At 31.7% G+C, this 24,975-nt stretch overlaps 4 protein-coding genes across 4 annotated transcripts; 2 read left to right on the top strand and 2 right to left on the bottom strand.

The window, feature by feature from the left end:
* The first annotated feature begins 1,340 nt into the window (after nucleotides 1-1,340).
* On the top strand, nucleotides 1,341-3,183 carry LOC113791460 (RCC1 and BTB domain-containing protein 1-like). Its single transcript, XM_027341240.2, has one exon. It carries the CDS (start codon nucleotides 1,413-1,415, stop codon nucleotides 2,982-2,984), a length of 1,572 nt encoding a protein of 523 aa, XP_027197041.2. The 5' UTR covers nucleotides 1,341-1,412; the 3' UTR covers nucleotides 2,985-3,183.
* Nucleotides 3,184-3,342: 159 nt separating this feature from the next.
* LOC113791458 (RCC1 and BTB domain-containing protein 1-like) lies at nucleotides 3,343-5,047 on the top strand. The gene has a single exon (XM_027341237.2). The coding sequence runs from the start codon at nucleotides 3,457-3,459 to the stop codon at nucleotides 5,002-5,004; it is 1,548 nt and encodes a 515-aa protein (XP_027197038.2). The 5' UTR covers nucleotides 3,343-3,456; the 3' UTR covers nucleotides 5,005-5,047.
* LOC142645714 (uncharacterized) lies at nucleotides 4,975-24,909 on the bottom strand. The gene is made up of 4 exons (XM_075822693.1): nucleotides 24,523-24,909; nucleotides 24,328-24,462; nucleotides 5,235-5,511; nucleotides 4,975-5,177 (listed from the first exon to the last, which is right to left on the bottom strand). The coding sequence occupies exons 1-4, from the start codon at nucleotides 24,688-24,690 to the stop codon at nucleotides 5,071-5,073; spliced, it is 687 nt and encodes a 228-aa protein (XP_075678808.1). The 5' UTR covers nucleotides 24,691-24,909; the 3' UTR covers nucleotides 4,975-5,070.
* LOC113795184 (uncharacterized) lies at nucleotides 15,891-23,996 on the bottom strand. The gene has a single exon (XM_027345375.2). The coding sequence runs from the start codon at nucleotides 22,694-22,696 to the stop codon at nucleotides 17,987-17,989; it is 4,710 nt and encodes a 1,569-aa protein (XP_027201176.2). The 5' UTR covers nucleotides 22,697-23,996; the 3' UTR covers nucleotides 15,891-17,986.
* Nucleotides 24,910-24,975: the final 66 nt, after the last annotated feature.

The following is a 24,975-nucleotide window of genomic DNA, read 5'->3' as shown; positions in this document are numbered from 1 at the left end:
AAACGAACTGAAATTCAATAGAATATTGTTCTGGCCTTGGCAAAGAAAGAGAAGAAAAATTTATGTTGCAAACTTTACGAACGGTCAAATACGGTCATTATCATTGTGTTCAAGTATCATTGTCGTCATTGTTTCCGTGTTATGAGTGTCCATCATCGTTTCCTAGTTCCTGTATGAATCTTTGTGTTTCTTTTTTTGTAATTTTTTTGGAATTTTGTAATAATAAATAAAATTTTATTCTATTTTTTTTTAATCATTGTAAATGATTTATTTAATGTGTGGAAAGCAACTCCAATAAAGAGTAGTAATAAAATTCAATTTTTTTAATGGTAATTAATTGATTAAACTAATCAATATATCGACTATATTTTTTTTAATTAATCAACCTAAACAATATTGTTTTAAAATGTATATAAATTACAGTCGTTCATTTACATTCAAGACATAATTTTACTATACCAATTTACAAAAAAGAAATTGGAAAAAATACAATCGAATCAAACATCAATTATAGAATCGAAAACAGATATGGATAACAACAATAATAATTTACAAACATTAATTTTTAGCGAAAATTTTCGCGAAATTTTATTATTAATAGTTCGTTTTGTAAGAAATCCGAACTATTTTATTTGTGTACATGACTTTTTGTCACAAATACAATATCACGTTGATCAAATGGGTGATTCACTCACCCAAACACAAAAGCAGGAATTGATGAATTATATACAATTCCTTGCAAACAATTGTCGTGATCCACGTCGTCGAGGATGACAATTAAAAAAAAAATTTAAAAATTTTAATTATGTTTAATTAAAAAATTTTCAAAAAAAAACTTTATAAATGATTTGTTTTATGCAAAAACCTTTTTTTCACATTTACACATTTAGCCACCAATTGGACTTGGCCATCGTATGAAATATATGTGTGTGTGGTGGGTAATGATTATGAAATGATCATGGATCATTGCAATTATTAGTGACTTTTCATTTGAACAAACATTTTTTTATTGTGGTTGCAATAAAGTTGTTTGTGCAGTTATCATTAATCTTAATTGTTGTTTTTTTTGGTTTGATTTGATCTTATTTGGAAATCAGGCTAATCAAAAATGAAATAGATCCATGATATGGCTGATTATTATCGATATTGAAGAGAGATGTACCCTTATTTTTTGTTTTTTGGGTAACAATACACCCAATATATAGATATTATCAATCAATTTGATCAATAAAGTATTATGACCAGATCCTTGGATACTCCAAACGTTTCAATCGATTTTTTAATTTTTGATAAGTGTTTGATTGAACACACACTGTTATTTAAATACTGTTTTGCTTTTGGCAGCGGTGTGTGTGCATTCCATTTTGTGATTTTTTTTTTTGCTGAAAATAAAATTTTAATTTTCGATTAAAATGAAAAAATCACCAACTGATAATTACGTGGATATTGAATTATTTCAACGTGATTTAAAAGATATTGATCAAGAATTTATTCAAAATATCGAATCTATTTATAAAAAAACCACATTTTGGAGCCAATCCATTTATCTATTTATGACCAACGATGCTAACTATGTTTACGGTAAGGAAATATGCAAATGGCTATCGTTACAACATAATCCCAAACGACCACAACAGATTCACATTTTGAATGATAAGAAAATTATTCAAGTCGATTCGGGCAATGAATTCGTTGTCGTCTTAACAGATGATGGACTAGTCTATCTAGCCAGTCGTAATTCTAGATGGCAAACGAACAATACTTTGCGATTGATTTCCACCGGTAATGATCGTTTTGAAATGATAGCATGCGGATGGCATCATTTGTTGTTGTTACGACAAGATGGCACTGTTTTCGCTTTGGGAAGTAATACTCTTGGTCAATTGATCGCTAATTCACATTCATCGTATGATACTCTCGTAAATACTGGTTTGAAAAATGTCAAAATAATTGCTTGTGGAGGGAACCATAGTCTTGCTCTCACCAATAATAATCAAATTTATTCCTGGGGCAATAATGGATCGGGACAGTTAGGTCTAGGGGATAGGAATGAACGAAGAACACCCTCACTTGTTTCATTTCCTGGTGGTTCTATTGATAGTCCAATCAAAAATATTGTGGTCAGCATGTGTCATTCATTATTTTTATTGGAAGATGGTCAGATTTTTGGATGTTGTGATGGTCAACATCCTATTAATTATGTTTCTGTGCCGACCAAAATACCAATTGAAAATGTGCAAAGTGTGGCTTGTAGGAATGATCTCGATTTTTCATTGGCATTGGATCAGTCATCACATTATTATGTATTAGGTATGATGAATAATGGAGTTTGGTTACCACCCAAAAAATTGGATGGTCAACCCAAATCATTTGCCGAAGCATCAGCAATGGTAAGGAAATCACCAATCACTTATGGTCTAGCATCAACTGTCAATGTGTTGGAATTGAATAATCCGATATCATTTATTGAATTATCAGAATTATTCAATAATCCGATATCATTAATTGGATTATTGAATAATCCGGATAATTATGATGTCGAGTTTGTTATCGGTGATAAACGTATATTGGCTTCAAAGTGTCACCTGAAAATGTCATCCCATTATTATAGTCGAATGTTTTCAGGTGATTGGAAGGAAAATAGCAAAGTGGTCATCAAAGATTATCATTATGATGTCTATTACGCATATCTACGGATGTTACATACGGGCCAAATCCTAATCAATCAATCCAATATAGACCAACTTATTGATTTGGCCAATTGTTATGGTGATGAACAATTAATGAAACATTGTGGAACATTCATACGAAACAATCTGAATGAACAAACATTATTAACTTATCTTCCCTTGATTGATAAATATCAACTTGATGAAATGAATGATAAACTTGTCCAACTAACTATCGAAAATGTTTTACCAAAAAACAAGAAAAATATTGCAAAATTTCTTCTATTGTTTTCTGAACAAAAATCTTCTCTTTAAAAGAAAAGAATAGTAAATTGTATTTGTATTTTTTTTAATTGTTGTTAAAATAGCATACATTTTTTTTGTTGTGGTTGTCATAAAGTGGTTATCATTATGTTTGTTGCAGTTAATCTTAATCTTAAGTGTTGTTTTTTTATTGGTTTTATTGGTTAAAATAAATGAAATAGATCCATGATATGGCTGATTATTATCGATATTCAAGAGAGATGTACACTTGTTTTTTGTTTTTTGGGTAAAAATACATCCAATATGGATGATGAATGTAAAGCTATTATCAATCAATTTGATCAATCAAGTATTATGATAAAGTATGACCAGATCCTTGGATACACCAATCGTTTCAATCGATTTTTTAATTTTTGAACACACACTGTTATTTAAATACTGTTTTGCTTTTGGCAGCAGTGTGTCTACATTGCATTTTGTGATTTATTTTTTGCTGAAAATAAAATTTCAATTTTCGATTAAAATGAAAAAATTACCAACTGATACTTACGTGGATATAAAATTATTTCAAGATGATTTAAAAGATATTGATCAAGAATTTATTAGAAGCATCGAAGCAATTTATAAAATATCCGAATCCAGTTATCTATTTATGACCAAAGATGCTAACTATGTTTACGGTAAGGAAATATGCAAATGGCTATCGTTACAACATGATCCCAAACGACCACAACAGATTCACATTTCGAATGATAAGAAAATTATTCAAGTCGATTCGGGAAAAGATTTTATTGTAGTTCTAACTGATGATGGACTAGTCTATCTAGCCAGTGGTGATTCAAATTGGCAAACGAACAATACTTTGCAATTGATCTCCACCGGTAATGATCGTTTTGAAATGATAGCATGCGGATGGCATCATTTGTTGTTGTTACGACAAGATGGCACTGTTTTCGCTTTGGGAAGTAATCAATATGGTCAATTGATCGCTAATTCACAATCATCGTATGATACTCTCGTGAATACTGGTTTGAAAAATGTCAAAATAATAGCTTGTGGAGGGGACCATAGTCTTGCTCTCACCAATAATAATCAAATTTATTCCTGGGGCAATAATGGATCGGGACAGTTAGGTCTAGGGGATAGGAATGAACGAAGAACACCCTCACTTGTTTCATTTCCTGGTGGTTCTATTGATAGTCCAATCAAAAATATTGTGGTCAGCATGTGTCATTCATTATTTTTATTGGAAGATGGTCAGATTTTTGGATGTTGTGATGGTCAACATCCTATTAATTATGTTTCTGTGCCGACCAAAATACCAATTGAAAATGTGCAAAGTGTGGCTTGTAGGAATGATCTCGATTTTTCATTGGCATTGGATCAGTCATCACATTATTATGTATTAGGTATGATGAATAATGGAGTATCACTCAAAAAATTGGATGGTCAACTGAAATCATTTGCCGAAGCATCAGCAATGGTAGACAAATCACCAATCACTTTTGGCCTAACATCAACTGTCGATTCGAAATCATTTATTGAATCATCTAAATTATTCAATAATCCGATATCATTTATTGGATTATTGAATAATCCGGATAATTATGATGTCGAGTTTGTTATCGGTGATAAACGTATATTGGCTTCAAAGTGTCACCTGAAAATGTCATCCCATTATTATAGTCGAATGTTTTCAGGTGATTGGAAGGAAAATAGCAAAGTGGTCATCAAAGATTATCATTATGATGTCTATTACGCATATCTACAGATGTTGCATACTGGCCAAATCCTAATCAAACAATCCAATATAGACCAACTTATCGATTTGGCCAATTGTTATGGTGATGAACAATTAATGAAACATTGTCGAACATTCATACGAAACAATCTGAATGAACAAACATTATTAACTTATCTTCCCTTGATTGATAAATATCAACTTGATGAAATGAATGATAAACTTGTCCAGCTAACTATTGAAAATGTTTTACCAGAAATTACAAACAATCTTTTGGAAAGAAAAAAAAATGTTATGAAATTTCTTAAATTAAATTTATTTGAGCAATAATAATTTTTTCTTTTAAAAAATAAAAAATAGCGAATTTTATTTGAAAAAGAAGAAGAATTGAGCTAATCATTCATTCAATGATTCATGTTCATCATTCTGATCGTCATCATCATCATCAATTTGATTTTTTTCATCTTCAATTTCTTGTGATTCTTCATCAGCTTCAATCATTCCTATTTTTGAATATTAGAAAAAAAAATTGAAAAATCCGATTTTTTTCAAATTCTTACCATAAATAATACGCAGAAGATTCCAAAAACGTAACAAACTAATTGCCTCAGTATAATGAAGATATTTATAATGCATAAATATTATTGATAATATCCATGATGATGTAATAACAAACATATCAAATATATGACGTTTTTTACGAAAAAATCCACGACAATATACCATTATTTTGATTATGATTTCTAAAACAAACATTGTCTGTATAAAAAGACTAGCTAATTGTAATGAATGTTGAATTTGTTGCCAATCAATGCTGTTATTATTATTATTTTCCAACAAGTGTGTGTTGCTGGCCTTCGGCCAGCAGCACGCACACTTGCTTCAGCCCGTAGATTTGGGCAGATGTGCGGCTACGCCGCACATCGCCCCAATCTTTGGCTGAAGTTTTGTTCTCTTGCAATATATTGATTGCATAGCCATAGTCGTAATTGAACTATCACCTACAACCTCTGTAACCGAGAGGATCGGGACTCGAGTTTTAGCTGAATATAAAGGATGGTTTTCACGCCTTGGGAGACCCTGCCAGGAGTAAAAACTCCAGGCGTACTTCTTCCATCCAATCCAGGGCCACTTGCTCGCCACGATGAGGCACACGAAGTCAGTAGAGCAAGAAACACATTTGTGCTTCGTACAACACGGTTCCATCTGTGTTGCACTGAGGATCCGTGTTGTACGAAGTACAAATGTGAATCAGGAATGAGCAACCTGTGACCTGCGGACCTCTTGCCGCGTATTGGCCAAGGCGAGCTCATTCCTGATTTAAAAAAAAAAAGAAATTAAAATAATAATAGGGGTTTCACGCTACAGCAATATTTGAGTAAAATATTTCATTTCATTCACATTGCTGTAGTGTGAAACCTCAAACAATAATTTTAATTTTTTAAAAATTACTAATAGTAATAATAAAAATGCTAATAATAATAATACGAATAATAATAATAATATAATAATAATAATAATAATAATAATAATAATGATAATAATAATGCTAATAATAATAATAGTGATAATAATAATACAAATAAAACTGTTTTTTTTTTTTTTTTTTTATAATAATACTAATACTAATAATAATGCTAATAATAATACAAATAAAACTGTTTTTTTTTTTATAATAATACTAATACTAATAATAATGCTAATAATAATACAAATAAAACTTTTTTTTTTTTTTTTTTTTTTTTTTTTTTTTTTTTTTTTTTTGATAATGCTAATACTAATAATAATAATAATGCTAATAATAATAATGCTAATAATAATAATAATAATAATAATAATGCTAATAATAATAATAATAATAATAATAATAATAATAATGCTAATAATAATAATAATAATAATAATAATGCCAATAATAATAATAATAATAATAATGCTAATAATAATAATAATAATAATAATAATAATAATAATAATAATGCTAATAATAATAATAATAAAAATAAAACTGGTTGTTTTGTGATTATTCGTTTGTGATAAAATTATCAATTCAGAATTTGTTGAATAGTTGTAAGTAATAGAATTTTATAATAATAATTGTAATAGTAATAATTGTAATAGTAATAGTAATAGTAATAATAATAGTAATAGTAATTCAATAATAATAATAATAATAATAATAATAACAACAACAACAACAATAACAACAACAACAACAACAACAATAATAGCAACGACAACAACAATAACAACAATAATAACAAAAATAAAATTTAAATAAAATTAAAACAATAACAACAATAATAACAAAAATAAAATTTAAATAAAATTAAAACAATAACCATAATAATAACAAAAATAAAATTTAAATAAAATTAAAACAATAACCATAATAATAATAACCAATATAAAATTTAAATAAAATGCAGCGTCCGTTTTTGTCCAATAAATAAATCTTATTAATAAACACGAGAAGCGAAGCTTCTCGAGAGTGTCGTGACCAGAGAAATGTGTTAGGAAATTTTTAATACACAAATGTGATAGAAAGGGTCTGCAGAAATAGTCAGTGTGCGCAGCAGCAGGAAATTTCTTGAAGCTTGCGTGATTCTTGAAGCTTGCGTGAAATGTCTCAAGAAAGCAACAACAGATGGAGATAAGTGTGATTTGCAAACCACAATAATGCGATAGGAAAAAACCATGTGCGCAACTGTGTGCGCAACACGAATTGCCTCGGGATAGCAACAACAGATAGAGAAAAGTGTGATTTGCAAACCCAAATTTTTTTGCTTTGCGCGCGACATTTACATACAGTGTACCACGGTTAACAAACACCTCTATTATCGAAATTTTAGGTTAACGATTTCGGTTGACGACGGTTGTTCAAGAACCGATCACCGTCGTTAACCGAGGTACCACTGTACTCTTTTTTTTAATCCCCTACAAAAATTTAAAACAGAGGGAGTATAAACAAAAGGTCTTTTTTTAATCACACGTTGCATTACATTTGACAAATACTCTTTTTTTTAAAACCCCTACAAAAATTTAAAACAGAGGGAGTATAAACAAAAGGTCTTTTTTTCATCACACGTTGCATTACATTTGACATATACTCTTTGTTTTAAATCCCTACAAAAATTTAAAACAAAGGGAGTACAAACCAAAGGTCTTTTTTTAATCACACGTTGCATTACATTTGGCAAACAAACGCGCATTACACATTACATTTGTGCAATAGTTCTGATATGCAGTGGTCATTCTTTCGTTTGTTGAAAAGTTTTAATATGATAGTAATGATTCTCTGATTTGTAGAATAGTTTTTATATGATAGTAATGATTCTCTGATTTGTAGAATAGTTTTTATATGATAGTAATGATTCTCTGATTTGTAGAATAGTTTTTATATGATAGTAATGATTCTTTGATTTGTAGAATAGTTTTTATATGGTAGTAATGATTCTTTGATTTGTAGAATAGTTTTAATATGATAGTAATGATTCTTTGATTTGTAGAATAGTTTTTATATGATAGTAATTTACTGTGATAAATTATTGTTTTGTGATTGTAATTTACTGTGATAAATTATTTTTTTGTGATTATTCGTTTTGCGGCTTTTGTTTTGCGTTTTTTCTTTTGTGTTTTTTGTTTTGTGTTTTTCGTTTTGTGATTATTCGTTTTGCGGCTTTTGTTTTGCGTTTTTTGTTTTGTGTTTTTTGTTTTTTGTTTTTCGTTTTCTGATTATTCGTTTTGCGGCTTTTGTTTTGCGTTTTTTGTTTTGTGTTTTTTGTTTTCTGATTATTCGTTTTGCGGCTTTTGTTTTGCGTTTTTTGTTTTGTGTTTTTTGTTTTCTGATTATTCGTTTTGCGGCTTTTGTTTTGCGTTTTTTGTTTTGTGTTTTTTGTTTTGTGGTTTTTGTTTTGTGATTATTCATTTGTGATAAACTTATCCATTCAGAATTTGTTGAATAGTTGTAAGTAATTGAATTTTATTTTAATAATTGTAATAATGATAATTGTAATAGTAATAGTAATAGTAATAGTAATAGTAATAATAGTAAAAATAATTAATAATAATAATCATATTAATAATGCCTGGACGCTATCCATCCTACGAACGGAAACGAATAAGACGCATTAATGAAAGCGAATCGCAACGCCGCATCCGCTTGGATCGTCAAAATGAATTGGCTAGATTGAGACGAGAGAGATCTAGAGCAGCTCGAAATCTGAGCAACATCGGGCAACAACAACAACCAATGCATACAGATGATAATGGACCGTCTATTGTAGCTGAAAACGTCCAATCAACATCATCAAATATTATTGAATCACCGGGCATCTTGCGCCGCCCTAGGTACCGGAATGAAAGCGAATCGCAACGCCGCATCCGCTTGGATCGTCGAAATGAATTGGCTAGATTGAGACGAGAGAGATCTAGAGCAGCTCGAAATCTGAGCAACATCGAACAACAACAACAACCAATGCAAACAGATGATAATGGACCGTCTATTGTAGCTGAAAACGTCCAATCAAGTACCATTAATCAAGATGAACCAGTTCCCATAAGAACTAACAACATAATTGAAAATATTGTTAGTCGACATGCCATGATAGATAGACAACAAAGATCTGCATGGAAATTTGATAATTCGGTATTGGAATCTAATTGGCAAACCTATCTTCACAATCTTGGACCTATGGATCAAACGTGCCAGTATTGCTCCGCAAATTATTTCCTTCATGAAAATCAAAGCAGTTGTTGTAGAGGAGGAAAAATTCGTCCACCACATGATTATCGAAATTATCCTGAATTTTTAAAAAAATTATTGAGTGACCCGAGTGCTGTTGATTATAAACATTTTCAAGATAAAATCCGATCGTATAATGCAGCTATCGCAATGGCCTCATTAGGCGCTAACCATTGTGGTCCGATTCAGGGCCGAGGTCCATTTTGCTTTAAAATTATGGGTCAGATTTATCATTCAACAAGCAATCTTTATCCAACTAACAGCCAAGATCAACGATCATTCGGTCAGCTTTATATATTCGATGGTCATGAAGCTGTTGAACACAGATTACGATTGGCGCCGAATCGTCAATGTAAAGAATATATTTTGAGCAAGTTAGTCGATATGATGGTGAATATCAATCCATATGCCCAATCATTTAGGCTATTGCATTCTTTGGTTCAAGGCCAAACAAATTTGCCGGAGATTCACTTGGAATTTATCAATAACCGGACAACAGATATAAGAAGATACAATGAACCAAGATGCACTGAGGTTGCTATTATATTCGAAACCAGAGACGGTTTACCTCAAGCAGAACGTAATCTGCAAATCTATCCGAAATCCGGACACAATTGCGTAAATCTATGCAGTCGAAGCCCTCATTGCGATCCAATGACGTATCCCATTTTTTTCCCTAATGGACAACAAGGATGGCATCAAAACATGCCGTATGATCCATTCCCAGATGTCAATTTGCCACAAACAAGAGGATCAATCACATTACTTCAATATTATTCGGCACAAATGGCTATCAGAGCAGAAATATTCAGTCCAATTCTTCATGGAGGTAGGCTGTTCCAGCAATGGTGCTGCGACTGCTACATGCGCATCGAAGAGAATAATCTTAATTATCTTCGTCTAAATCAAAATCAATTGCGCACCGAATTGTACTCCGGTTTAGGTGATTATGTGAGAAGAATGGCTGATAATCAGGAAGAATTGCCACCACCCGGTAAAATTTGCATATTGCCTTCATCATTTGTAGGATCACCGAGATACATGCATCAAGCGTATCAAGATTCGATGGCAATTGTGACTGCATTTGGGAAGCCAGATTTGTTCATAACTTTCACATGCAATTCCAATTGGCCCGAAATCAAGAACAATCTGCTTCCAGGTCAAGAACCCAGTGATCGCCCAGACCTTATAAGTCGGGTTTTTTCTTTAAAAACAAAACAGCTTATCGAGGACATTGTGGCTAAACAACTTTTTGGGCCCGTAAGTGGCTATTGCTACACAATAGAATTTCAAAAACGTGGATTGCCGCACATGCATCTACTCATCATTCTTCACAATTCTTATAAAATTCATGAAGTAGATCATATCGACAAATTCATAAAAGCCGAATTACCGAATCCAAATATTCATCCACAACTATATGAACGAGTCAAGTCGTTCATGATACACAACCCATGCGGGCTATTGAATCCGGCTTCCCCATGCATGGTTGATGGGAAATGCTCAAAACAATATCCAAAAGATTATCAACAAGCCACCGAATTCAACAGAAGTGGGTGGCCTTTATATCAAAGGTCTGAAAATGGCTCATCTTTTATTCAAAATCAAATCGAAATCGACAACAGATGGGTGGTTCCATATAACCCATTTTTATTGATGAAGTTCAATGCTCACATCAATGTGGAAGCATGTTGTTCAATTCATGCCATCAAATACCTTTATAAATACATCCACAAAGGGCATGATTCAGCACTGATCAGATTACAACAAAATGGAACGACTATGTATGACGAGATACAAAATTATGTGGATACAAGATATGTGAGTTCGTGCGAAGCAACGTATCGAATCCAGAGTCAAAAATTGCTCGATCGCTCACATGTGATTCAACGGTTACCTGTTCATTTACCGGATGAACAATCAGTCGTCTTCGCTGCTGGCCAAGAAGAAATGGCATTAGCCAGAGCCGCTATACGAAAAACAAAGCTTATCGGGTGGTTCGAATTGAACCAAATAAATTCAACTGCTCGATCACTGAAATACGCAGAAGTACCCCATTTCTTTACGTGGTCGCAATCGAATCATTGTTGGAATAGCCGGCAAAATCACCATTCTTCGTTGACACGTCTTTATGTTGTAAGTCCTCGGCACGCAGAAAGATTCGCGTTGAGGTTGTTGTTGTTAAATGTTAAGGGAGCAACATCGTTTGAGTTTTTACGGACTTTCAACGGGATATTATACCCAAGTTTCCAGGAAGCGGCAAGAAAAAGAGGATTGTTATCTTCTGATGAAGAAATAGAAGAATGCTTGCAAGAAGCTGTGGCTATCGAAACACCAAAAAATCTGCGATCCATTTTTGCATATCTGCTTATTTTTAATGGAGCAGAAGTTTTGCAGAATGCAAACGACATTTGGATAAAATTTAAAGAATCGTTCAGCGAAGATTTTGTTCGTCAATATCAAACAATTATTGAAGATGAAAACTTGGCAAAAGAAAGAGCCGAACAACGAGCATTGCTGGAAATCAAAACAATATTGCAGCAACATAGCTATAATTTGAATACTTTTTCGCTTCCTGAAATTAGTATTTCACCGGAATTACTTTTGGACGATAATTCCATTCGAATTGAAGAATATCGATTAGAAGCAGAATTATTGTGCCAAAAACTTAATGCGGCGCAACGGGCCGCTTTTGATGAAATAATGAACCCTACAGGTTCGAAATGTTTTTTCTTGGATGGCCCAGGTGGCTCAGGAAAAACATTTCTCTATAATGCAATCATCAAGACAATTAAAGGCTCTGGAAAAGATGTACTGGCATTCGCTACGACAGGAATAGCTTCCCTATTGTTGGAAGGCGGAAGAACTGTCCATAGTGGATTAAAACTTCCACTAGATGTCAATGAATCTAGCGTTGCCGGAATAAAGCCTTCATCAAGACAAGCGGAAGAAATAAGAAAATGTGAGATCATCATAATCGACGAAGTTACGATGATGACTGTTCACATTTTGAATTGCATTGACCGTCTCCTTAAAGACGTTATTCAAGATATTAATCAGCCGTTTGGAGGTAAAAAGATTCTTATTGGTGGGGACTTTCGGCAAACTTTGCCCATAGTCCCACATGCGACAAATCCGGCTGAAATTATTGAAATATGTATCAATCGGAGTTCAATTTGGAATCACTTCAAAAAATTGACACTTATCGATAACATGAGATTGCAGACAAACAGCGAATTCAATGAATGGCTGCTTAAAATTGGAGCCGGAACAACACCTGCTATCGCCGGTCTTCATTCAAATATGGTGGAAATTCCAAGCAGTATGATTTGTGTTGGGGATTTAATCAGTCAAATTTTTGGAAATTTTACCGATACAGATGATTTGGCCAATCGGATTATTTTGACAGCAACTAATGAAATGGCGGATAAAATCAATATGAGGATATTGGGTTATTTACCTGGAGAAGAAAGAACGTACAGATCAATTGATACACATATCTTCGAGGATGAGGATGAAAACGAACAGGCCGGAATTCAGGTCGAATTCCTGAATTCATTGTCGACGGGTGGAATGCCTCCACACGAGCTCAAATTAAAATTGGGTTCGGTGGTTATTTTATTGCGCAATTTGGATCATCGAAAGGGCCTTTGCAACGGTACAAGATTACAGATCGTGAGGATGCAGCAAAAATCAATTACTGCGAAGATTTTATCGGGAGTTAATCACGGGGAATTAGTTTGTTTACCCAGAATAAACCTTACAACAAAAAAGGGTTTATATCCTTTCATATTAAAACGAAAACAATTTCCTATTAGACTTGCCTATGCTATGACGATCAATAAATCGCAAGGGCAAACCTTCAACGCAGTTGGGATTCACCTCAACAAACGATTGTTCGGCCACGGACAACTTTATGTTGCTTTGTCCAGGTGTAGAAATCCCAACAACATCAAGATTTTGATAGAAGAAGCCGATATCACTCAAGGTGATGTATTAAAAAACGGACGTCATTACATCACAAACATCGTCTATCCGGGTATTGTGTAATTATTTTGGTTATTATTGTGGTTATTGTTTTAATTTTATTTAAATTATATATTGGTTATTATTATGGTTATTGTTTTAATTTTATTTAAATTTTATATTGGTTATTATTATTTTGGTTATTATTGTGGTTATTGTTTTAATTTTATTTAAATTTTATATTGGTTATTATTATTTTGGTTATTATTTTAATTTTATTTAAATTTTATTTTTGTTATTATTATGGTTATTGTTTTAATTTTATTTAAATTTTATTTTTGTTATTATTATGGTTATTGTTTTAATTTTATTTAAATTTTATTTTGGTTATTATTATTTTGGTTATTATTTTAATTTTATTTAAATTTTATTTTGGTTATTATTATTTTGGTTATTATTTTAATTTTATTTAAATTTTATTTTTGTTATTATTATGGTTATTGTTTTAATTTTATTTAAATTTTATTTTGGTTATTATTTTGATTATATTTTAATTGTTCTTCAAAACCTCCGGTAGTCAATGTGTCGATTGAATAATAATAATAACAGTGGAAATGGAATGGGATACGTCATTGGATCGCAATGAGAGATTCGGCTGCATAAATTAACAGAATATATTCTGTGTTTTTTTCAACATGAAGATCTTAATATTGATAATACATGAAGATCATACATTTGGATAATACATGAAGATCATACATTTGGATACTATTGATAATACATGAAGATCATACATTTGGATAATACATGAAGATCATACATTTGGATACTATTGATAATACATGAAGATCATACATTTGGATACTATTGATAATACATGAAGATCATACATTTGGATACTATTGATAATACATGAAGATCATACATTTGGATACTATTGATAATACATGAAGATCATACATTTGGATACTATTGATAATACATGAAGATTATACATTTGGATACTATTGATAATACATGAAGATCATACATTTGGATACTATTGATAATACATGAAGATTATACATTTGGATACTATTGATAATACATGAAGATCATACATTTGGATACTATTGATAATACATGAAGATTATACATTTGGATACTATTGATAATACATGAAGATCATACATTTGGATACTATTGATAATACATGAAGATCATACATTTGGATACTATTGATAATACATGAAGATTATACATTTGGATACTATTGATAATACATGAAGATTATACATTTGGATACTATTGATAATACATGAAGATTATACATTTGGATACTATTGATAATACATGAAGATTATACATTTGGATACTATTGATAATACATGAAGATCATACATTTGGATAATGGATTGCTTACTCTTATACAACCAATTGAATTACACACACATTCAATTTAATTTTTTTTAATTTTTTATTCGACGTGAATATCTGAATTTTCGGATGTAACGTTTTCCAATTAATTAATTAATATACAACCAATTATTTATTTATTTATTTATTTATTTATTATTCATTTATTTATTTATTGGACAAAAACGGACGCTGCATTTTATTTAAATTTTATATTGGTTATTATTATTATGGTTATTGTTTTAATTTTATTTAAATTTTATTTTTGTTATTATTATGGTTATTGTTTTAATTTTATTTAAATTTTATTTTTGTTATTATTGTTGTTATTGTTTTAATTTTATTTAAATTTTATTTTTGTTATTATTGTTGTTATTGTTGTTGTCGTTGCTATTATTGTTGTTGTTGTTGTTGTTGTTATTGTTGTTGTTGTTGTTATTATTATTATTATTATTATTATTATTGAATTACTATTACTATTATTATTACTATTACTATTACTATTACAATTATTACTATTACAATTATTATTATAAAATTCTATTACTTACAACTATTCAACAAATTCTGAATTGATAATTTTATCACAAACGAATAATCACAAAACAACCAGTTTTATTTTTATTATTATTATTATTAGCATTATTATTATTATTATTATTATTATTATTATTATTATTATTAGCATTATTATTATTATTATTATTATTGGCATTATTATTATTATTATTATTATTATTAGCATTATTATTATTATTATTATTATTATTATTATTATTAGCATTATTATTATTATTATTATTATTATTAGCATTATTATTATTAGCATTATTATTATTATTAGTATTAGCATTATCAAAAAAAAAAAAAAAAAAAAAAAAAAAAGTTTTATTTGTATTATTATTAGCATTATTATTAGTATTAGTATTATTATAAAAAAAAAACAGTTTTATTTGTATTATTATTAGCATTATTATTAGTATTAGTATTATTATAAAAAAAAAAAAAAAACAGTTTTATTTGTATTATTATTATCACTATTATTATTATTAGCATTATTATTATCATTATTATTATTATTATTATTATTATTATTATATTATTATTATTATTCGTATTATTATTATTAGCATTTTTATTATTACTATTAGTAATTTTTAAAAAATTAAAATTATTGTTTGAGGTTTCACACTACAGCAATGTGAATGAAATGAAATATTTTACTCAAATATTGCTGTAGCGTGAAACCCCTATTATTATTTTAATTTCTTTTTTTTTAAATCAGGAATGAGCTCGCCTTGGCCAATACGCGGCAAGAGGTCCGCAGGTCACAGGTTGCTCATTCCTGATTCACATTTGTACTTCGTACAACACGGATCCTCAGTGCAACACAGATGGAACCGTGTTGTACGAAGCACAAATGTGTTTCTTGCTCTACTGACTTCGTGTGCCTCATCGTGGCGAGCAAGTGGCCCTGGATTGGATGGAAGAAGTACGCCTGGAGTTTTTACTCCTGGCAGGGTCTCCCAAGGCGTGAAAACCATCCTTTATATTCAGCTAAAACTCGAGTCCCGATCCTCTCGGTTACAGAGGTTGTAGGTGATAGTTCAATTACGACTATGGCTATGCAATCAATATATTGCAAGAGAACAAAACTTCAGCCAAAGATTGGGGCGATGTGCGGCGTAGCCGCACATCTGCCCAAATCTACGGGCTGAAGCAAGTGTGCGTGCTGCTGGCCGAAGGCCAGCAACACACACTTGTAAATGAATAATAAATAAATAAATAAATAAATAAATAATTGGTTGTATATTAATTAATTAATTGGAAAACGTTACATCCGAAAATTCAGATATTCACGTCGAATAAAAAATTAAAAAAAAATTAAATTGAATGTGTGTGTAATTCAATTGGTTGTATAAGAGTAAGCAATCCATTATCCAAATGTATGATCTTCATGTATTATCAATAGTATCCAAATGTATAATCTTCATGTATTATCAATAGTATCCAAATGTATAATCTTCATGTATTATCAATAGTATCCAAATGTATAATCTTCATGTATTATCAATAGTATCCAAATGTATGATCTTCATGTATTATCAATAGTATCCAAATGTATGATCTTCATGTATTATCAATAGTATCCAAATGTATAATCTTCATGTATTATCAATAGTATCCAAATGTATGATCTTCATGTATTATCAATAGTATCCAAATGTATAATCTTCATGTATTATCAATAGTATCCAAATGTATGATCTTCATGTATTATCAATAGTATCCAAATGTATAATCTTCATGTATTATCAATAGTATCCAAATGTATAATCTTCGTGTATTATCAATAGTATCCAAATGTATGATCTTCATGTATTATCAATAGTATCCAAATGTATGATCTTCATGTATTATCAATAGTATCCAAATGTATGATCTTCATGTATTATCAATAGTATCCAAATGTATGATCTTCATGTATTTTCCAAATGTATGATCTTCATGTATTATCAATAGTATCCAAATGTATGATCTTCATGTATTATCCAAATGTATGATCTTCATGTATTATCAATATTAAGATCTTCATGTTGAAAAAAACACAGAATATATTCTGTTAATTTATGCAGCCGAATCTCTCATTGCGATCCAATGACGTATCCCATTCCATTTCCACTGTTATTATTATTATTCAATCGACACATTGACTACCGGAGGTTTTGAAGAACAATTAAAATATAATCAAAATAATAACCAAAATAAAATTTAAATAAAATTAAAACAATAACCATAATAATAACAAAAATAAAATTTAAATAAAATTAAAATAATAACCAAAATAATAATAACCAAAATAAAATTTAAATAAAATTAAAATAATAACCAAAATAATAATAACCAAAATAAAATTTAAATAAAATTAAAACAATAACCATAATAATAACAAAAATAAAATTTAAATAAAATTAAAACAATAACCATAATAATAACAAAAATAAAATTTAAATAAAATTAAAATAATAACCAAAATAATAATAACCAATATAAAATTTAAATAAAATTAAAACAATAACCACAATAATAACCAAAATAATAATAACCAATATAAAATTTAAATAAAATTAAAACAATAACCATAATAATAACCAATATATAATTTAAATAAAATTAAAACAATAACCACAATAATAACCAAAATAATTACACAATACCCGGATAGACGATGTTTGTGATGTAATGACGTCCGTTTTTTAATACATCACCTTGAGTGATATCGGCTTCTTCTATCAAAATCTTGATGTTGTTGGGATTTCTACACCTGGACAAAGCAACATAAAGTTGTCCGTGGCCGAACAATCGTTTGTTGAGGTGAATCCCAACTGCGTTGAAGGTTTGCCCTTGCGATTTATTGATCGTCATAGCATAGGCAAGTCTAATAGGAAATTGTTTTCGTTTTAATATGAAAGGATATAAACCCTTTTTTGTTGTAAGGTTTATTCTGGGTAAACAAACTAATTCCCCGTGATTAACTCCCGATAAAATCTTCGCAGTAATTGATTTTTGCTGCATCCTCACGATCTGTAATCTTGTACCGTTGCAAAGGCCCTTTCGATGATCCAAATTGCGCAATAAAATAACCACCGAACCCAATTTTAATTTGAGCTCGTGTGGAGGCATTCCACCCGTCGACAATGAATTCAGGAATTCGACCTGAATTCCGGCCTGTTCGTTTTCATCCTCATCCTCGAAGATATGTGTATCAATTGATCTGTACGTTCTTTCTTCTCCAGGTAAATAACCCAATATCCTCATATTGATTTTATCCGCCATTTCATTAGTTGCTGTCAAAATAATCCGATTGGCCAAATCATCTGTATCGGTAAAATTTCCAAAAATTTGACTGATTAAATCCCCAACACAAATCATACTGCTTGGAATTTCCACCATATTTGAATGAAGACCGGCGATAGCAGGTGTTGTTCCGGCTCCAATTTTAAGCAGCCATTCATTGAATTCGCTGTTTGTCTGCAATCTCATGTTATCGATAAGTGTCAATTTTTTGAAGTGATTCCAAATTGAACTCCGATTGATACATATTTCAATAATTTCAGCCGGATTTGTCGCATGTGGGACTATGGGCAAAGTTTGCCGAAAGTCCCCACCAATAAGAATCTTTTTACCTCCAAACGGCTGATTAATATCTTGAATAACGTCTTTAAGGAGACGGTCAATGCAATTCAAAATGTGAACAGTCATCATCGTAACTTCGTCGATTATGATGATCTCACATTTTCTTATTTCTTCCGCTTGTCTTGATGAAGGCTTTATTCCGGCAACGCTTGATTCATTGACATCTAGTGGAAGTTTTAATCCACTATGGACAGTTCTTCCGCCTTCCAACAATAGGGAAGCTATTCCTGTCGTAGCGAATGCCAGTACATCTTTTCCAGAGCCTTTAATTGTCTTGATGATTGCATTATAGAGAAATGTTTTTCCTGAGCCACCTGGGCCATCCAAGAAAAAACATTTCGAACCTGTAGGGTTCATTATTTCATCAAAAGCGGCCCGTTGCGCCGCATTAAGTTTTTGGCACAATAATTCTGCTTCTAATCGATATTCTTCAATTCGAATGGAATTATCGTCCAAAAGTAATTCCGGTGAAATACTAATTTCAGGAAGCGAAAAAGTATTCAAATTATAGCTATGTTGCTGCAATATTGTTTTGATTTCCAGCAATGCTCGTTGTTCGGCTCTTTCTTTTGCCAAGTTTTCATCTTCAATAATTGTTTGATATTGACGAACAAAATCTTCGCTGAACGATTCTTTAAATTTTATCCAAATGTCGTTTGCATTCTGCAAAACTTCTGCTCCATTAAAAATAAGCAGATATGCAAAAATGGATCGCAGATTTTTTGGTGTTTCGATAGCCACAGCTTCTTGCAAGCATTCTTCTATTTCTTCATCAGAAGATAACAATCCTCTTTTTCTTGCCGCTTCCTGGAAACTTGGGTATAATATCCCGTTGAAAGTCCGTAAAAACTCAAACGATGTTGCTCCCTTAACATTTAACAACAACAACCTCAACGCGAATCTTTCTGCGTGCCGAGGACTTACAACATAAAGACGTGTCAACGAAGAATGGTGATTTTGCCGGCTATTCCAACAATGATTCGATTGCGACCACGTAAAGAAATGGGGTACTTCTGCGTATTTCAGTGATCGAGCAGTTGAATTTATTTGGTTCAATTCGAACCACCCGATAAGCTTTGTTTTTCGTATAGCGGCTCTGGCTAATGCCATTTCTTCTTGGCCAGCAGCGAAGACGACTGATTGTTCATCCGGTAAATGAACAGGTAACCGTTGAATCACATGTGAGCGATCGAGCAATTTTTGACTCTGGATTCGATACGTTGCTTCGCACGAACTCACATATCTTGTATCCACATAATTTTGTATCTCGTCATACATAGTCGTTCCATTTTGTTGTAATCTGATCAGTGCTGAATCATGCCCTTTGTGGATGTATTTATAAAGGTATTTGATGGCATGAATTGAACAACATGCTTCCACATTGATGTGAGCATTGAACTTCATCAATAAAAATGGGTTATATGGAACCACCCATCTGTTGTCGATTTCGATTTGATTTTGAATAAAAGATGAGCCATTTTCAGACCTTTGATATAAAGGCCACCCACTTCTGTTGAATTCGGTGGCTTGTTGATAATCTTTTGGATATTGTTTTGAGCATTTCCCATCAACCATGCATGGGGAAGCCGGATTCAATAGCCCGCATGGGTTGTGTATCATGAACGACTTGACTCGTTCATATAGTTGTGGATGAATATTTGGATTCGGTAATTCGGCTTTTATGAATTTGTCGATATGATCTACTTCATGAATTTTATAAGAATTGTGAAGAATGATGAGTAGATGCATGTGCGGCAATCCACGTTTTTGAAATTCTATTGTGTAGCAATAGCCACTTACGGGCCCAAAAAGTTGTTTAGCCACAATGTCCTCGATAAGCTGTTTTGTTTTTAAAGAAAAAACCCGACTTATAAGGTCTGGGCGATCACTGGGTTCTTGACCTGGAAGCAGATTGTTCTTGATTTCGGGCCAATTGGAATTGCATGTGAAAGTTATGAACAAATCTGGCTTCCCAAATGCAGTCACAATTGCCATCGAATCTTGATACGCTTGATGCATGTATCTCGGTGATCCTACAAATGATGAAGGCAATATGCAAATTTTACCGGGTGGTGGCAATTCTTCCTGATTATCAGCCATTCTTCTCACATAATCACCTAAACCGGAGTACAATTCGGTGCGCAATTGATTTTGATTTAGACGAAGATAATTAAGATTATTCTCTTCGATGCGCATGTAGCAGTCGCAGCACCATTGCTGGAACAGCCTACCTCCATGAAGAATTGGACTGAATATTTCTGCTCTGATAGCCATTTGTGCCGAATAATATTGAAGTAATGTGATTGATCCTCTTGTTTGTGGCAAATTGACATCTGGGAATGGATCATACGGCATGTTTTGATGCCATCCTTGTTGTCCATTAGGGAAAAAAATGGGATACGTCATTGGATCGCAATGAGGGCTTCGACTGCATAGATTTACGCAATTGTGTCCGGATTTCGGATAGATTTGCAGATTACGTTCTGCTTGAGGTAAACCGTCTCTGGTTTCGAATATAATAGCAACCTCAGTGCATCTTGGTTCATTGTATCTTCTTATATCTGTTGTCCGGTTATTGATAAATTCCAAGTGAATCTCCGGCAAATTTGTTTGGCCTTGAACCAAAGAATGCAATAGCCTAAATGATTGGGCATATGGATTGATATTCACCATCATATCGACTAACTTGCTCAAAATATATTCTTTACATTGACGATTCGGCGCCAATCGTAATCTGTGTTCAACAGCTTCATGACCATCGAATATATAAAGCTGACCGAATGATCGTTGATCTTGGCTGTTAGTTGGATAAAGATTGCTTGTTGAATGATAAATCTGACCCATAATTTTAAAGCAAAATGGACCTCGGCCCTGAATCGGACCACAATGGTTAGCGCCTAATGAGGCCATTGCGATAGCTGCATTATACGATCGGATTTTATCTTGAAAATGTTTATAATCAACAGCACTCGGGTCACTCAATAATTTTTTTAAAAATTCAGGATAATTTCGATAATCATGTGGTGGACGAATTTTTCCTCCTCTACAACAACTGCTTTGATTTTCATGAAGGAAATAATTTGCGGAGCAATACTGGCACGTTTGATCCATAGGTCCAAGATTGTGAAGATAGGTTTGCCAATTAGATTCCAATACCGAATTATCAAATTTCCATGCAGATCTTTGTTGTCTATCTATCATGGCATGTCGACTAACAATATTTTCAATTATGTTGTTAGTTCTTATGGGAACTGGTTCATCTTGATTAATGGTACTTGATTGGACGTTTTCAGCTACAATAGACGGTCCATTATCATCTGTTTGCATTGGTTGTTGTTGTTGTTCGATGTTGCTCAGATTTCGAGCTGCTCTAGATCTCTCTCGTCTCAATCTAGCCAATTCATTTCGACGATCCAAGCGGATGCGGCGTTGCGATTCGCTTTCATTCCGGTACCTAGGGCGGCGCAAGATGCCCGGTGATTCAATAATATTTGATGATGTTGATTGGACGTTTTCAGCTACAATAGACGGTCCATTATCATCTGTATGCATTGGTTGTTGTTGTTGCCCGATGTTGCTCAGATTTCGAGCTGCTCTAGATCTCTCTCGTCTCAATCTAGCCAATTCATTTTGACGATCCAAGCGGATGCGGCGTTGCGATTCGCTTTCATTAATGCGTCTTATTCGTTTCCGTTCGTAGGATGGATAGCGTCCAGGCATTATTAATATGATTATTATTATTAATTATTTTTACTATTATTACTATTACTATTACTATTACTATTACTATTACAATTATCATTATTACAATTATTAAAATAAAATTCAATTACTTACAACTATTCAACAAATTCTGAATGGATAAGTTTATCACAAATGAATAATCACAAAACAAAAACCACAAAACAAAAAACACAAAACAAAAAACGCAAAACAAAAGCCGCAAAACGAATAATCAGAAAACAAAAAACACAAAACAAAAAACGCAAAACAAAAGCCGCAAAACGAATAATCAGAAAACAAAAAACACAAAACAAAAAACGCAAAACAAAAGCCGCAAAACGAATAATCAGAAAACGAAAAACAAAAAACAAAAAACACAAAACAAAAAACGCAAAACAAAAGCCGCAAAACGAATAATCAGAAAACGAAAAACAAAAAACAAAAAACACAAAACAAAAAACGCAAAACAAAAGCCGCAAAACGAATAATCACAAAAAAATAATTTATCACAGTAAATTACAATCACAAAACAATAATTTATCACAGCAAATTACTATCATATAAAAACTATTCTACAAATCAAAGAATCATTACTATCATATTAAAACTATTCTACAAATCAAAGAATCATTACTACCATATAAAAACTATTCTACAAATCAAAGAATCATTACTACCATATAAAAACTATTCTACAAATCAAAGAATCATTACTATCATATAAAAACTATTCTACAAATCAAAGAATCATTACTATCATATAAAAACTATTCTACAAATCAGAGAATCATTACTATCATATTAAAACTTTTCAACAAACGAAAGAATGACCACTGCATATCAGAACTATTGCACAAATGTAATGTGTAATGCGCGTTTGTTTGCCAAATGTAATGCAACGTGTGATTAAAAAAAGACCTTTGGTTTGTACTCCCTTTGTTTTAAATTTTTGTAGGGATTTAAAACAAAGAGTATATGTCAAATGTAATGCAACGTGTGATGAAAAAAAGACCTTTTGTTTATACTCCCTCTGTTTTAAATTTTTGTAGGGGTTTTAAAAAAAAGAGTATTTGTCAAATGTAATGCAACGTGTGATTAAAAAAAGACCTTTTGTTTATACTCCCTCTGTTTTAAATTTTTGTAGGGGATTAAAAAAAAGAGTACAGTGGTACCTCGGTTAACGACGGTGATCGGTTCTTGAACAACCGTCGTCAACCGAAATCGTTAACCTAAAATTTCGATAATAGAGGTGTTTGTTAACCGTGGTACACTGTATGTAAATGTCGCGCGCAAAGCAAAAAAAATTTGGGTTTGCAAATCACACTTTTCTCTATCTGTTGTTGCTATCCCGAGGCAATTCGTGTTGCGCACACAGTTGCGCACATGGTTTTTTCCTATCGCATTATTGTGGTTTGCAAATCACACTTATCTCCATCTGTTGTTGCTTTCTTGAGACATTTCACGCAAGCTTCAAGAATCACGCAAGCTTCAAGAAATTTCCTGCTGCTGCGCACACTGACTATTTCTGCAGACCCTTTCTATCACATTTGTGTATTAAAAATTTCCTAACACATTTCTCTGGTCACGACACTCTCGAGAAGCTTCGCTTCTCGTGTTTATTAATAAGATTCCATCGGGGTTGTTGTCGTATTGTTGTTTGAATGATGTGACCGATTCTTATGGCTACTACTTGTATAAAGATCAATAACAACTTCACAGCTAATCATTGTCCATTCAATCAGGATAAGTACAAGTAAAATTTTCTACAATTGAAAAAAAAGGATTAAATTTTCACATTCAAAAAAATTTACATAAAAATTTACATGAAAATTTTTCGATTCAATCATTTGTTTTATACGATAACGGCAATTTGAAAATTTTTTCTTTTTCTTCTTCGTTTTCCAAATCGATTCATGTCCGTATTTTGATCGATTCGATAAATGAATCGAACATAATTCGATTGAATGATGGTCGGTTGTCGGGCCATTCATTTTTTTACAGGAGGGGAAAAAATCCTTGATCAAAACATTTTGAATCCAAAAAAATCGATTGAACTGATTGTGGTTGATCACCAAATCATCATTATCATCACATAAACTTTTTTTCTCTCCAGAAACAATCAATCGAACAGATGTAGAAAATTTCTATTATAGGGGTTTCACACTAGCAGCAATGTGAATGAAATATTTCAAATGCAATATTTCAGTCCATAAGGCTGAAATGTAGTGAAATATTGCATTTGAAATATTTCATTCACATTGCTGCTAGTGTGAACC

Source organism: Dermatophagoides pteronyssinus, unplaced genomic scaffold, assembly GCF_027571235.1.
Source record: "Dermatophagoides pteronyssinus isolate colony J.1.1.1.1 unplaced genomic scaffold, Derpt_VIB-CSIC_2022.12 sq0019, whole genome shotgun sequence".
NCBI lineage: Eukaryota > Metazoa > Arthropoda > Arachnida > Sarcoptiformes > Pyroglyphidae > Dermatophagoides > Dermatophagoides pteronyssinus.
Note: the sequence above shows the minus strand (reverse complement) of the source record. Positions and strands in the feature narration are given on the sequence as shown.

Excerpts from the sequence above, each read along its gene's own strand:
- LOC113791460 (XM_027341240.2), top strand. The coding sequence starts at position 1,413 with ATGAAAAAATCACCAACTGATAATTACGTGGATATTGAATTATTTCAA.
- LOC113791458 (XM_027341237.2), top strand. The coding sequence starts at position 3,457 with ATGAAAAAATTACCAACTGATACTTACGTGGATATAAAATTATTTCAA.
- LOC113795184 (XM_027345375.2), bottom strand. The coding sequence starts at position 22,696 with ATGCCTGGACGCTATCCATCCTACGAACGGAAACGAATAAGACGCATT.
- LOC142645714 (XM_075822693.1), bottom strand. The coding sequence starts at position 24,690 with ATGAATGGCCCGACAACCGACCATCATTCAATCGAATTATGTTCGATT. Across the intron at positions 24,463-24,522 it reads TTGAATCGAAAAATTTTCAT|AAAATTTTACTTGTACTTAT; the intron begins GTAAATTTTTAT and ends TTTCAATTGTAG. Across the intron at positions 5,178-5,234 it reads TCTTCTGCGTATTATTTATG|GAATGATTGAAGCTGATGAA; the intron begins GTAAGAATTTGA and ends ATTCAAAAATAG.